Source organism: Salmo salar, chromosome ssa10 (genome assembly GCF_905237065.1).
Source record: "Salmo salar chromosome ssa10, Ssal_v3.1, whole genome shotgun sequence".
Taxonomy (NCBI): domain Eukaryota; kingdom Metazoa; phylum Chordata; class Actinopteri; order Salmoniformes; family Salmonidae; genus Salmo; species Salmo salar.
The window spans coordinates 29,877,471-29,892,549 of NC_059451.1; the positions used below are offsets into that span (position 1 = coordinate 29,877,471).

The 15,079-nt window shown below is 43.5% G+C and overlaps 1 protein-coding gene across 3 annotated transcripts in view; it reads right to left on the reverse strand.

Moving 5' to 3' along the window:
- ipo13b (importin 13b) overlaps positions 1 to 15,079 on the reverse strand; it is a 47,774-nt gene that overhangs the window by 31,385 nt on the left and 1,310 nt on the right. For all 3 annotated transcript variants that reach the window (XR_006756929.1, XM_014216802.2, XM_014216801.2), the window contains one exon: positions 1,051 to 1,176. Coding sequence is in view for 2 of the 3 variants with exons in the window: in XM_014216802.2 (XP_014072277.1) it covers positions 1,051 to 1,176 (126 nt within the window). In the remaining variant the exon portion in view is untranslated. The remainder of the gene's footprint in view (positions 1 to 1,050; positions 1,177 to 15,079) is intronic.

The window sequence follows — 15,079 nt, forward strand, 5'->3', positions numbered from 1 at the left end:
TTCGTTGCTGCCACAGCTCATCAAACAGCTGTTCGTTGCTGCTACAGCTCCTCAAAGAGCTCGTTCGTTGCTGCTACCATTTTTATTTCTTTACTGGTAATTGAAGCACTCTTCCCATTCAAGTGCATAGGCAACTAGACAGGCTTCAGCACATCACACACCATTTTGCAATGAGCTGGAGGCATATTGAAAACATACACTTAATTTTTTTTACTTTAATGTTTTACTACATATTATGAGGCATGTGTTACATTGCTTTACAGTAGCCTAGTCAAAATCAAACCAAACGTGCAGGCAATTATTTTATATAGACTTCCATATACCATTCAAACCAGTAGCCTGTTTTTCTCATGTTCTACTGCTTTTCAAATAAACTTTCTATCATTGACCAGAAGCCAAAAGCACAATCCTAGCCATATTAGCAACCCATGTTAGTTGTTACATCTTTAGATCTCCACTCGTTCTAAATTTCTAATGTATATTTTAATCTCTGTCTCATGAAACTGCTCACATGTGCGCTTTTGACAACTGTGTTTTCCAATAATTGCATTATAGAACAAACATTTGCGCGTAGCCTAGTGCCTTGTGAGCATTGCTGCGCTTATAATGTTAAGAAATAATTGTTTATCAACATTTTAAGCTAAACACTCTGATCCGTTTCATGAGCCTTATTTCTCATTGTAAACTTTTCTACTATGGGGGATAGTAGATTGACAGACTAGAAATGTTGCGGTTCGTTACTTGTCTTATTGGCTGAGGAAATGTAAATGTAGACAATTATTCTAACAATTGCGCATCAGAATTCGGTAAGAAGAACGAACACTGTTGCATCCTCGAGTTGCATATTCATAAATGTGATTTCTGTCATTCTGAGTACCATGGGTGGACACCCTAATCAGGTTACACACCCAATGCATATGGGTCCGGTAAATTTCTTAAATGTCCGGTAAATGAACATTCTGCCAGTCAAATGTCCAGCGCAACATTTCCCTAACGGAAACCCTGGTGTGTGTGTGTGTGTGTGTGTGTGTGTGTGCCGGTATATTCTACCTTGTCAGGGCTGAGCAGGGCCCAGCAGAACTGCCAGGCCTGAGGGGAGACCTGAGCCTGCATCAGCCACTTCTGGGCCAGGTTCTTATTCTCTATGTTAGGGTCATAGTACAACTGGTGGAGCGCCTGGGGGGGTAGAGAGAGAAAGAAAGAGGGATCGGGGGAGGGATAGAGAGGGAGAAAGTCAGTATAATTTCAGTATAATATATACTGTATGTCATTTAGAACTGGAACTTGAGTGTTTCTATGTAGTTTAGCAACATTAGGTTCTTTATAAAGTTCTTATCCTCTGAAACAGACTGGCTGAACACTAGGAAACTGATGCTTCCTAAGAGGAATACAGTTAGCCATGTTCTTTCTTCATCCTCCTCCATGCTCACCCCATCCCTCCTCCTCCTCCATGCTCACTCCATCCCTCCTCCTCCTCCATGCTCACTCCATCCCTCCTCCTCCTCCATGCTCACTCCAGCCCTCCTCCTCCTCCTCCATGCTCACTCCAGCCCTCCTCCTCCTCCTCCATGCTCACTCCAGCCCTCCTCCATGCTCACTCCAGCCCTCCTCCATGCTCACTCCAGCCCTCCTCCATGCTCACTCCAGCCCTCCTCCATGCTCACTCCAGCCCCTCCTCCATGCTCACTCCAGCCCTCCTCCATGCTCACTCCAGCCCTCCTCCATGCTCACTCCAGCCCTCCTCCATGCTCACTCCAGCCCTCCTCCATGCTCACTCCAGCCCTCCTCCTCCTCCATGCTCACTCCATCCCTCCTCCTCCTCCATGCTCACTCCATCCCTCCTCCTCCTCCATGCTCACTCCATCCCTCCTCCTCCTCCATGCTCACTCCATCCCTCCTCCTCCTCCATGCTCACTCCAGCCCTCCTCCTCCTCCATGCTCACTCCAGCCCTCCTCCATGCTCACTCCAGCCCTCCTCCATGCTCACTCCATCCCTCCTCCTCCTCCATGCTCACTCCATCCCTCCTCCTCCTCCATGCTCACTCCATCCCTCCATCTTGAAATGCTCAATCAATTGCAAATATTTATAAAGCCATTTTTACATAATCAGATGTCACAAAGTGCTAACTCCATCCCTCTATCCTCCCTTCCTCTCCAGTAGTAACTGACTCAGCAGGTTGTATGGAGACTTGTATGACTGACTGCTGTTATAGAACACCAATACGGAGAGTATCAAAAGGTTTGTCTCCAGTTACATACTGTATCTAGCGTGTATCCCTACCTAGCACCTTGACCAAGAGCTAGTGTGGGTTGACATCATTGTCTAATAAAGAGAAGCATTTGAAAGGATAAACGTCTGCGCAGGGTCCCTTTGTTTCCATCCCTCAGCGTTGATACACACAGTATGAAGAGGTCTTGGGTTGTGTGTGTCAGAGATCACAGCCTGACTCATATTCCAGTCCTCTGCTGTTCCACGCTGAAACACTGCTCACTCTCTCGCGCACACACACACACACACACACACCTCAGCTGCTCGAATAGTGAATCTGCCCAGATCAAGCAACCTCTTTACTGAGGAGCAGTGTCGTCTTTACTGAAATCTCTCATCACTTTCGTTCCTCATCAACTCTGTCACTCTGTGCCTGCCGTCTTTTTTCCCTCCCTTCTTCTCTTTCTCATCTCGTCCCTTCATCTCGCTATTTCTAAACGAGGCTGTGATTTTCCAGAGTTCAAAGCTAAGGCAGATCATTACCGCCGTCCACTGTGTGATCTAAGGAGACTTCTCATCCCAGGGACACATTCCAGACTGCACGCCTGTGTCTGTCGTACATAGACCCATCTCACTACAGCCAGCCAGATGCATCCAACTAGCAGCTGTAATGTTGCTTCAACTGTTTCATTAGCCACCAGAGATCAGATCTGTCAGTCTGTCTGTCAGTTGATAGCAGCTGCAGTCAGGGATCTGATCATCCACTCCTGATGCAGAGAGACAGAGAGGGAGCGAGACGGGAGGCTGCAGGTGCTGAGCACCACTCTGTCTGTCTGCAGCAGTCTCTCCATATGGTCACACACACGGAGGTACTTAGGCGCTGAAAGAACTAGCTACTATACTTGTACTCTCCCAATGTGTGTGTCAGAGAGTGGAAGAGAGGAAACATTAAAAGCAAAGTGTAGAAGGAGCCAGGAGGAAGTACTGGGCTGCAGGTGAAAGCGCCTCTGATTCTCCATCTGCCCACTACTCAAGTAACAGGCTCTCAGATAGCACACAGAAATAGCTAGATACTTTTGGTCATGTAGTGTATGTGGACACCTGCTTGTTGAACATCTCATTCCAAAATCAAGGCCATTAATATAGAGTTGTAATACAGAGTTGGTCCCCCCTTTGCTGCTTTAACAGCCTCCACTCTTCTGGGAAGGCTTTCCACTAGATGTTCGAACATTGCTTCCATTCAGCCACAAGAGCATTGGTGAGGTCGGGCACTGATGTTGGGCGATTAGGCCTGGCTCGCAGTTGGCGTTTCAATTCATCCCAAAGGTATTCAATTGGGTTGAGGTCAGGGCTCTGTGCAGGCCAGTCCAGTTCTTCCACACCGATCTCGACAAACCACTTCTGTATGGACCTCACTTTGTGCACGGGGGCATTGTCATACGCACGCACGCACACACATACATAATAATGACAATTACAACAATACTGAACAAACACCTGTATTTTAACTTAACATAACACATAAATAAAATCAATTTAGTCTCAAATAAATAATGAAACATGTTCAATTTGGTTTAAATAATGCAAAAACACAGAGTTGGAGAAGAAAGTAAAAGTGCAATATGTGCCATGTAAAAAGCTGAAGTTTAAGTTCCTTGCTCAGAACATATGAAAGCTGGTGATTCCTTTTAACGTGATTCTTCAATATTCCCAGTTAAGATGTATAGGTTATAGTTATTATAGGACTATTTCTCTCTATACCATTTGTATTTCATATACCTTTGACTATTGGATGTTCTTATAGGCACTATAGTATTGCCAGCCTAATCTCGGGAGTTGATAGGCTTGAAGTCAAACAGTGTTGTGCTTCAAGCATTGCGAAGAGCTGCTGGCAAATGCTGTTTGAATGAATGCTTACGAGCCTGCTGCTGCCTACCACCTCTCAGTCAGACTGCTCTATCAAATATCAAATCATAGACTTAATTATAATATAATAAAACACAGAAATAGGAGCCTTCGGTCATTAATATGGTCAAATCCGGAAACTATCATTTCGAAAACAAAACGTTTATTCTTTCAGTGAAATACAGAACCGTATTGACATTCAATGTTACAGTTGAAGTCGGAAGTTTACATACACCTTAACCAAACACATTTCAACTCAGTTTTTCACAATTCCTGACATTTAATCCTAGTAAAAATTCCCTGTCTTAGGATCACCACTTTATTTTAAGAATGTGAAATGTCAGAATAATAGTAGAGAGAATGATTTATTTCAGCTTTTATTTCATCACATTCCCAGTGGGTCAGAAGTTTACATACACTCAATTAGTATTTGGTAGCATTGCCTTTAAATTGTTTAACTTGGGTCAAATGTGTCGGGTAGCCTTCCACAAGCTTCCCACAAAAAGTTGGGTGAATGTTGGCCCATTCCTCCTGACAGAAATGGTGTAACTGAGTCAGGTTTGTAGGCCTCCTTGCTCGCACACTCTTTCAGTTCTGCCCACAACTTTTCTATAGGATTGAGGTCAGGGCTTTGTGATGGACACTCCAACACCTTGACTAGGTTGTCCTTAAGCCATTTTGCCACAACTTTGGAAGTATGCTTGGGGTCATTGTTCATTTGGAAGACCCATTTGTAACCAATGTCTTGAGATGTTGCTTCAATATATCCACATAATTTTCCCTCCTCAAGATGCCATCTATTTTATGAAGTGCACCAGTCCCTCCTGCAGCAAAGCACCCCCACAACATTACGCTGCCACCCCTGTGCTTCACGGTTGGGATGGTGTACTTCGGCTTGCAAGCCTCCCCTTTTTTCCTCCTAACATAACGATGGTCATTATGGACAAACAGTCCTTTGCTGTTGTTCTGGGATTGATTTGCACTTTTCGCACCAAAGTATGTTCATCTCTAGGAGACAGAACGAGTCTCCTTCCTTAGCGGTATGACAGCTGCGTGGTCCCATGGTGTGTATACTTGCGTACTATTGTTTGTACAGATGAACGTGGTACCTTCAGGCATTTGGAAAATTGCTCCCAATGATGAACCAGACTTGTGGAAGCGTACAACTCTTTTTTCTGCGGTCTTGGCTGATTTCTTTCGATTTTCCCATGATGTCAAGCAAAGAGGCACTGAGTTTGAAGGTAGGCCTTGAAATACATCCACAGGTACACCTCCAATTGACTCAAATTATGTCAATTAGCCTATCAGAACCTTCTAAATGGAATTTTCCAAGCTGTTTAAAGGCACAGTCAACTTAGTGTATGTAAACTTCTGACCCACTGGAATTGTGATACAGTGAATTCTAAGTGAAATAATCTGTCTGTAAACAATTGTTGGAAAAATTACTTGTGTCATGCACAAAGTAGATGTCCTAACCGACTTGCCAAAACTATAGTTTGTTAACAAGAAATTTGTGGAGTGGTTGAAAAACGAGTTTTAATGACTCCAACCTAAGTGTATGTAAACTTCATTAATTACGGTCTTTGTTAGGAAGAAATGGTGTTCACACAGTTCGCAACGAGCCAGGCGGCCCAAACTGCTGCATATACCCGGACTCTGCTTGCACTGAATGCAAGAGAAGTAACACAATTTCCCTAGTTAATATTGCCTGTTAACATTAATTTATTTTAACTAAATATGCAGGTTTAAATACACTGTGTATTGATTTAAAGAAAGGCATTGATGTTTATGGTTCAGTACATTTGTGCTTTTTTCGTGAATGCGCTTTTGTTAAATCATCACCCGTTTGGCGAAGTTGAAGTAGACTGATTCGATGATAAATTAACAGGCACCGCATTGATTATATGCAACGCAGGACAAGCTTGTTAAATTAGTAATATCATCAACCATGTGAAGTTAACTAGTGATTATGTGAAGATTGATTGAATGTTTTTTATAAGATAAGTTTAATGCTAGCTAGCAACTTACCTTGGCTCCTTGCTGCACTCGCGTAACAGGTGGTCAGCCTGCCACACAGTTTCCTCGTGGAGTGGAATGTAATCGGTGTCCAAAAATGTCGATTACTGATTGTTATGAAAACTTGAAATCGGCCCCAATTAACCTGTTGGGGATAGGGGGCAGTATTTACACGGCCGGATAAAAAACGTACCCGATTTAATCTGGTTACTACTCCTGTCCAGTAACTAGAATATGCATATAATTATTGGCTTTGGATAGAAAACACCCTAAAGTTTCTAAAACTGTTTGAATGGTGTCTGTGAGTATAACAGAACTCATATGGCAGGCAAAAATCTGAGAAGATTCTGAACAGGAAGTGGCCTGTCTGACAAGTTGTTGTTCATCTTGGCTCTTTTTATTGAAGACTGAGGATCTTTGCTGTAACGTGACACTTCCTACGGCTCCCATAGGCTCTCAGAACCCGGGAAAAAGCTGAATGATATCGAGGCAGCCCCAGGCTGAAACACATTATCGCGTTTGGATAGTGGCCGGTCAGAGTACTCTGAGACTCAGGCTCGTGCAGGGGGCACGAGATGTTTTTATTTTCTCTCTCTTTGTACGTATACACGCTTTCCCGGTCGGAATATTATCGCTTTTTTACGAGAAAAATGACATAAAAATTGATTTTAAACAGCGGTTGACATGCTTCGAAGTACGGTAATGGAATATTTACACATTTTGTCACGAAATGCGCCGTGCTCGTCACCCTTATTTACCCTTTCGGATAGTGTCTTGAACGTACAAACAAAACGCTGCTATTTGGATATAACAATGGATTATTTGGGACCAAACCAACATTTGTTATTGAAGTAGAAGTCTTGGGAGTGCATTCTGACGAAGAACAGCAAAGGTAATAACATTTTTCTTATAGTAAATCTGACTTTGTTGAGTGCTAAACTTGCTGGGTGTCTAAATAGCTAGCCCTGTGATGCCAGGCTATCTACTGAGAATATTGCAAAATGTGCTTTCACCGAAAAGCTATTTTAAAATCGGACATAGCGAGTGCATAGAGGAGTTCTGTATCTATAATTCTTAAAATAATTGTTATGCTTTTTGTGAACGTTTATCGTGAGTAATTTAGTAAATTCACCGGCAGTGTTCGGTGGGAATGCTAGTCACATGCTAGTCACATGCTAATGTAAAAAGCTGGTTTTTGATATAAATATGAACTTGATTGAACAAAACATGCATGTATTGTATAACATAATGTCCTAGGGGTGTCATCTGATGAAGATCATCAAAGGTTAGTGCTGCATTTAGCTGTGGTTTGGGTTTATGTGACATTATATGCTAGCTTGAAAAATGGGTGTCTGATTATTTCTGGCTGGGTACTCTGCTGACATAATCTAATGTTTTGCTTTCGTTGTAAAGCCTTTTTGAAATCTGACAGTGTGGTTAGATTAACGAGAGTCTTGTCTTTAAAATGGTGTAAAATAGTCATATGTTTGAAAAATTGAAGTTTTTGCATTTTTGAGGTATTTGAATATCGCGCCACGGGATTACACTGGCTGAGTAGCCCAGAGAGGTTAATCAGCCATGCCGATTTAGTCGGTCGACCTGTAGTTTCCACTTCATAATAACAGCACTTACAGTTGACTGGGTCAGCTCTAGCAGGGCTGAAATTTGACGAACTGACTTGTTGGAAAGGTGGCATCCTATTATACCCCGGGTATAAAAATAGAGTAGCACACTCATATATATAAAAAAAACTCCCAGTAATTTATTGGGTAAAACACCAACGTTTCGTCATCACTGTGCCTTCTTCACTCTATTTTTATAGCTTTCAGTTTATTCGCTGTTAGTCAGCACCTGTACACTAAATAATATTCTCTGGGTGTGCGCCAGCTCTTGCTTTTTATTAGAATATACCACAGGTATGACAACAACAACAACTTTTTACTGTTCTAATTATGTTGGTAACCAGTTTATAATAGCAATAAGGCACCTCAGGGTTTGTGGTATATGGCCAATATACCACGGCTTAGGGCTGAATCAAGGCACTCCGTGTTGCGTCGTGCGAAGAACAGCCCTTAGCCGTGGTTTTTAGGTTATATACCACACCCCCCTTCTGTCTTATTGCTTAAATATAGGCTAGCCTACCTGTATGTATAGGGCCTAACAGTTGGCACTGCTGCAGTTCAGAAACAGCACCTGCTATTTAAAATACTTGCTATATTAAAATAAACATAAATATGTCTCGATCAGCACTTCACATGCAGGTCGTCTGTTGACCTCTGTTTAACTGTTCTGTCCTAGTAGCCTACCTTCCATCATGCTACTACGGCCTATTTATTGCCTTACCTCCCTAATCTTACTCCATTTGCACACACTGTATATAGACTTTTCTATTGTGTTATTGACTGTACGTTTGTTTATTCCATGTGTAACTCCGTGTTGTTTGTGTCGCACTGCTTTGCTTTATCTTGGCCAGGTCATAGTTGTAAATGAGAACTTGTTCTCAACTGGCCTACCTGGTTAAATGAAGGTGATATTTTTTAAAATAATAAAAAGATTTACTGCCCCTAGTGGAATAGCAAGCAGGTGCAACTAGCCACACAGTAAATCTGCTCCCAACCATGGTACAGTGAGGGTGCTGCAGACTAATGTATATTTTAGAGGAGGTTCAGTAAACTGAGACATGAAGACTCATTGTAGAGTCTTCAGATCGAGCGACTAGGCATTAGCTCAGCAGGCTGACAGCTCTTGAGTCACACAGCAGTCTGGGTTTTGATATCCAGTCAAGTTACTGTAATGTACTGCCTGTGTCCTGTTGTACCATTCCTGGGGGACAGACAGACAGAGCCCTGCTAAGAGGCTCTTCTTGAAAAGACAGGATATTGATCCATGTCTGGCTGGATAAATCAATCATCATTATTGATTAGATCTATGTCATCTTATATCATCATAACTGTTCATATTTATATTAATGATGTGAAATGGAGATCAAATAACATGCAGAAGGAGTGGAACTGATGAATGAATGAAGCTGGGATGTTGTGTGTGCATGCGTGCTTGTGTGTGTGTGTGTGTGTGTGTGTGTGTGTGTGTGTGTGTGTGTGTAGGGGCGTGGGCGGTTGTTGACTGTGTCTGAAGTCTGCGCAGAGGTATATATTTTTTTAACTCCCATGTTGCCAGTGACGATGGCTTCCCAGACAGAAAAAGATGAAGACACAATTAGTAAAGCTTCACGACCATTGAATGATCGTTATTTGGTTGCCATTGAGAATACTGATATCCAACCCCAAACAGGCATGACGATATGAGATTTGGCACCTGCTCCAGACTCTAAAATAAGAAACAACCATCGATAACCGGGGGGGGGGGTTGTGACGTCATGCTCAACTGGAAATGCTCTAATTCTCTCATATCAATCATGCACTGAAATAGCACAACACCATCTCTCTCTCTCCTCTACACATCACAATGACTCTGGTTTCAGTGTCACATTCCACCACCCTCCTCACTCTGTATTCTCTCTGTTTGTGTATCTCAGTAGTTGGTTCCTTTCTCTCCCACCCTCGCGCTTTCTACCCCTCAGTGTGTGTGGCTCAGAACCTCTCGGTCTTCATTGTTCACAGAAAGGGACTGGATAGGCGTTAGCTTTATGGTGCTGGCACCAGGTCCACCCAGGCAGCCATCCAAATGGGATGAGATGAGGTGGTCTAGGCTACCTCTGTTGGGTAACAGATGTAATAACACACTAACTGGATTATGTTTGGAGAGGATATACACTACTGGTCAAAAGTTTTACAACACCTACTCATTCAAGGGTTTCTTTATTTTGACTATTTTCTACATTGTAGAATCGTGAAGACATTAAAAATATGAAATAACACATATGGAATCATGTAGTAACCAAAAATGGTGTTAAACACACACATTAAGAAGAAATTCCACAAATTAACTTTTAAGAAGGCATACCTGTTAATTGAAATGCATTCCAGGTGATCACCTCATGAAGCTGGTTGAGAGAATGCCAAGCGTGTGCAAAAGGTGGCTATTTGAAGAATCTCAAATATATTTTGATTTGTTTAACACTATTTTGGTTACTACATGATTCCATATCTGTTATTTCATTGTTTTGATGTCTTCACTTCTTATTCTAGAAAATAGTAAAAATAAAGAAAAACCCTTGAATGGGTAGGTGTTCTAAAACTTTTGACCGGTAGTGTAGATCCAGCCTGCCTGGCCACAGTACCCATTATTATCACACACACACAAAGGAATTGTGCTGGGCACATACACACAGACAGCTGGAACAAAGGCTATTGTACTGGTGGAACCAAGACAGGGCCAGGAACCTACTTCTCCATAACGCACACGCTCACACACGAGAGAGAGCTGACTTCTGTATCAATTTGCACTCCTCTTCTTATCCACTTTTGGGAAGCACAATTTAGCTTTCAATCGATTTGCTGTTGGAGACTGAAGAGATGTTTGCGTGTGCATTGAACTCAGCTGTTAGAGTTACCTACTGGGAGACTAGGTCTACACTGACTGTACAAAACATTAGCAACATCTGCTCTTTCCATGACAGACTGACCAGGTGAAAGCTTTGATCCCTTATTGATGTCATTAAATCCACTTCAAATCAGTGTAGATGAAGGGGAAGAGACAGGTTAAAGAAGGATTTTAAAGCCTTGAGATAATTGAGACATGGCTTATGTAAGTGTGCCATTCAGAGGGTGAATGGGCAAGACAAAATATTTAATTGCCTTTGAACAGGGTATGGTAGTAGGTGCCAGGCCCACCGGTTTGTGTCAAGAACTGCAACGCTGCTGGGTTTTTCGCTCTCAACAGTTTCCGGTGTCTATCAAGAATGGTCCATCACCCAAAGGACATCTAGCCAACTTGACACAACTGTGGGAAGCATTGGAGTCAACATGGGCCAGCATCCCTGTGGAATGTTTGAACAACTTGTAGAGTCCATGCCCCGACAAATTAAGGCTGTTCTGAGTGCAAAGGGGGGTGCAACTCAATATTAGGAAGGTGCTTCTATTGTTTTGTACACTTAATGTACATCTCAACAGTGTACAACAGGGCTCTCCAACCCTGTTCCTGGAGAGCTAACATCCTGTAGGTTTTCAATCCAACCCCAGTTGTAACTAACCTGATTTTTTTAAAATGTTATTTCACCAGGTAGGCCAGTTGAGAACAAGTTCTCATTTACAACTGCGACCTGGCCAAGATAAAGCAAAGCAGTGCAACACAAACAACACAGAGTTACACACGGAATAAACAAACATACAGTCAATAACGCGATAGAAAAAAATCTTTATTCAGTATGTGCAAATGAGGTAAGATTAGGGAGGTATGGCAATAAATAGGCCGTAGTGGTGAAGTAATTACAATTTAGCAATTAAAACTCTAGAGTGATAGATGTGCAGAAGATGAATGTGCAAGAAGAGATACTGGGTTGCGAAGGAGAATTATACTTATTTTTTTTAAATATGGGGATGAGGTAGTTGGATGGGCTATTTACAGATGAGCTATGTACAGGTGCAATGATCTGTGAGCTGCTCTGACAGCTGATGCTTAAAGTTAGTGAGGGAGATATGAGTCTCCAGCTTCAGTGAATTTTGCAATTCGTTCCAGTCATTGGCAGCAGAGAACTGGAAGGAAAGGCAGCCAAAGGAGGAATAGGCTTTGGGGGTAACCAGTGAAATATACCTGCTGGAACGCGTGCTACGGGTGGGTGCTGCTATGGTGACCAGTGAACTGAGATAAGGCGGGGCTTTTCCTAGCAGACTTATAGATGACCTGGAGCCAGTGGGTTTGGCGACGAATATGAAGCAAGGGCCAGCCAACGAGAGCATACAGGTCGCAGTGGTGGGTAGTATATGGGGCTTTGGTGACAAAACGGATGGCACTGTGATCAACTGCATCCAATTTTCTGAGTAGAGTGTTGGAGACTATTTTATAAATTACATCGCCAAAGTCAAGGATCGGTAAGTTGATCCGTTTTACGAGGGTATGTTTGGCAGCATGAGTGAAGGATGCTTTGTTGCGAAATAGGAAGCCGATTCTAGATTTAAATTTGGATTGGAGATGCTTAATGTGAGTCTGGAAGGAGAGTTTACAGTCTAACCAGACACCTATGTATTTGTAATTGTCCACATATTCTAAATCAAAACCGTCCAGATTCAGTTTATCAACCAGCTATTACTAAAATCAGGTGCGCTAGATAATGGTTGGAGTGAACAGGACGGTAGCGCTCCAGGAACAGGGATGGAGAGAGAACTTACAGGACGGTAGCGCTCCAGGAACAGGGATGGAGAGAGAACTTACAGGACGGTAGCGCTCCAGGAACAGGGATGGAGAGAGAACTCACAGGACGGTAGCGCTCCAGGAACAGGGATGGAGAGAGAACTTACAGGACGGTAGCGCTCCAGGAACAGGGATGGAGAGAGAACTCACAGGACGGTAGCGCTCCAGGAACAGGGATGGAGAGAGAACTTACAGGACGGTAGCGCTCCAGGAACAGGGATGGAGAGAGAACTTACAGGACGGTAGCGCTCCAGGAACAGGGATGGAGAGAGAACTTACAGGACGGTAGCGCTCCAGGAACAGGGATGGAGAGAGAACTTACAGGACGGTAGCGCTCCAGGAACAGGGATGGAGAGAGAACTTACAGGACGGTAGCGCTCCAGGAACAGGGATGGAGAGAGAACTTACAGGACGGTAGCGCTCCAGGAACAGGGATGGAGAGAGAACTTACAGGACGGTAGCGCTCCAGGAACAGGGATGGAGAGAGAACTTACAGGACGGTAGCGCTCCAGGAACAGGGATGGAGAGAGAACTTACAGGACGGTAGCGCTCCAGGAACAGGGATGGAGAGAGAACTTACAGGACGGTAGCGCTCCAGGAACAGGGATGGAGAGAGAACTTACAGGACGGTAGTGCTCCAGGAACAGGGTTGGAGAGCCCTGGTCTACAGTGTTTTGCTCTCCTTCCATTCCTCGTCTCCTCTCTCTCTCTCATCTGCATCTATCTGAAAACAATAGCACATATGGTGGACACCTTCCGGCCAACGACTGCTTTCACCGGCCTAGTTTTCCCTATTCACAGCAGTACGAGACACAGAGATTAAGGAGAGGAGACAGAGAGGAAGCTACACACAATTGAGACACACTCTAGCTATATATTGTGTGAATCAGAAAAGAGCCAATGAGAAGGAGCAACCTGTATCTATTGAGACACAGCCACACCTTTCTCCATCTTTACTCTTTCTCCCTCTCCCCCTGCACTTCAATTTCCTCTCCCTCCACTTTTATCACTGCATCTCCCCATCTCTCCTGTTCTCCATACCTCTCTCTCCCTCTCTTAATCAAGACGGTCGAATCATCCCTCCCACATTCCATCCTTTCTTTACTGTCAATGTCAGACATTACCCCACCCTCTCCCAACCTCCGTCCAACTCGCTCCTCCATCTCATCCACAATTTATTTGTCTCACCCGTCCCTCTCTCCACCAACCCCCTCTCGTCCCCTCTGGCCCTGGTCACCAGCCACCCAGCAACAGGGAGATTCATCACAGAAACCTACAGCCACAGCATGCCAACACACACACCTTAGATGACAGAGATGGAGAGTTGGCTGGTGGCTATAATGACCTCCAGTACCAGAATTCTCTCTCTCTCGCTCCCAGCTGGCTAATCATTAGCTGAGATCTCCACTGCACAGCAGTATGGGGACACAATTAGTCAGGCCTGATCAAAGACTCATGGACTGTAATGCACACAAACATTTTATCTTTCTCTGAATTTAGACCAGACCGACAGACAGAGGGACAGACAGAGGGACACAGACAGGATGGATGGACAGACAAAGACAAACAGGTGGCATAATAATGTAAGAAGATCACAGTAACAGGACTGTCTGCAGAGGAACTGAAGGGGGTGGGGGGGAAATCACACAAAAATAACAACAGAGAAGGATGGTGAAGGGGAGATAAGAGAAAGAAAAGATGCCTAGACAAAGACAAGTAATGTGAGAGAGAGCAAGCGAGACACAGGAAGCGAGAGGGAGAGATGGAGCCTGCCATCTTATTGACCACCAGCTTTGGGCAACATATTTGTGTACTATCTCCTCTGTCCTCCTAAGCACTGAGGACACCAACTGTCACCAGGCTCCAGCACACACTTCATCAAAACTTGCCTTGAGGTTTGTGTTCTGCTGCATATTAAAAAAGTTAATTTGTGTGCGTATGGTATCTGTTTTATCATGCCTATCAAGCCCGGGCATTCCCTGTGGCGGTATATAGGGAACACACACACATCAGCTGCTGGATTCATTAAACAGCTTTAGATGTTCTAGATACTGATGATGAATCCTACCACTTGCCAGCCAGGCAGTCAGTCTGTGACAGATGAAGAGGAATAGATACAGTGTGTGTATGACATGTTAGGAAGATTAATGTGGACAGAAAGCATAACACTCTCTACATAGACTACTAGAAATTATATCATCAGAGAAATAATCTCAAGTGGGCAGACACATGCCATAGAAATAAAGGCATTTAAAACCCTAGTATAGAGTGCCTTGCCTCTTCTCTTTCTGTACAATCAATCAATTGTATTTATAAAGCCCTTTGTGCTATACAGAAACCCAGCCTAAAACCCCAAACAGCAAACAATTACATTCTGTTACATTCTAGACCTCGACATAACCAAATAGTACTTAGTTCTACTTTTTTTGTTGATATTCTGCACTGTATACACAATGCACTCCACTCTACCATTTTCTTCTAGCCTACATTCAGTCACAACAACCTTCACCAGAGTAGTTTGGATGATATAGTGCATCACACAGACAGGGTGAGAGGAGGACAGATGTATCGCCCTGAGTCAATTATACAGAGAGACCAGCCCTCCAGTCATAGCTATTGGTTTAGATTAGTCAGGGGCAT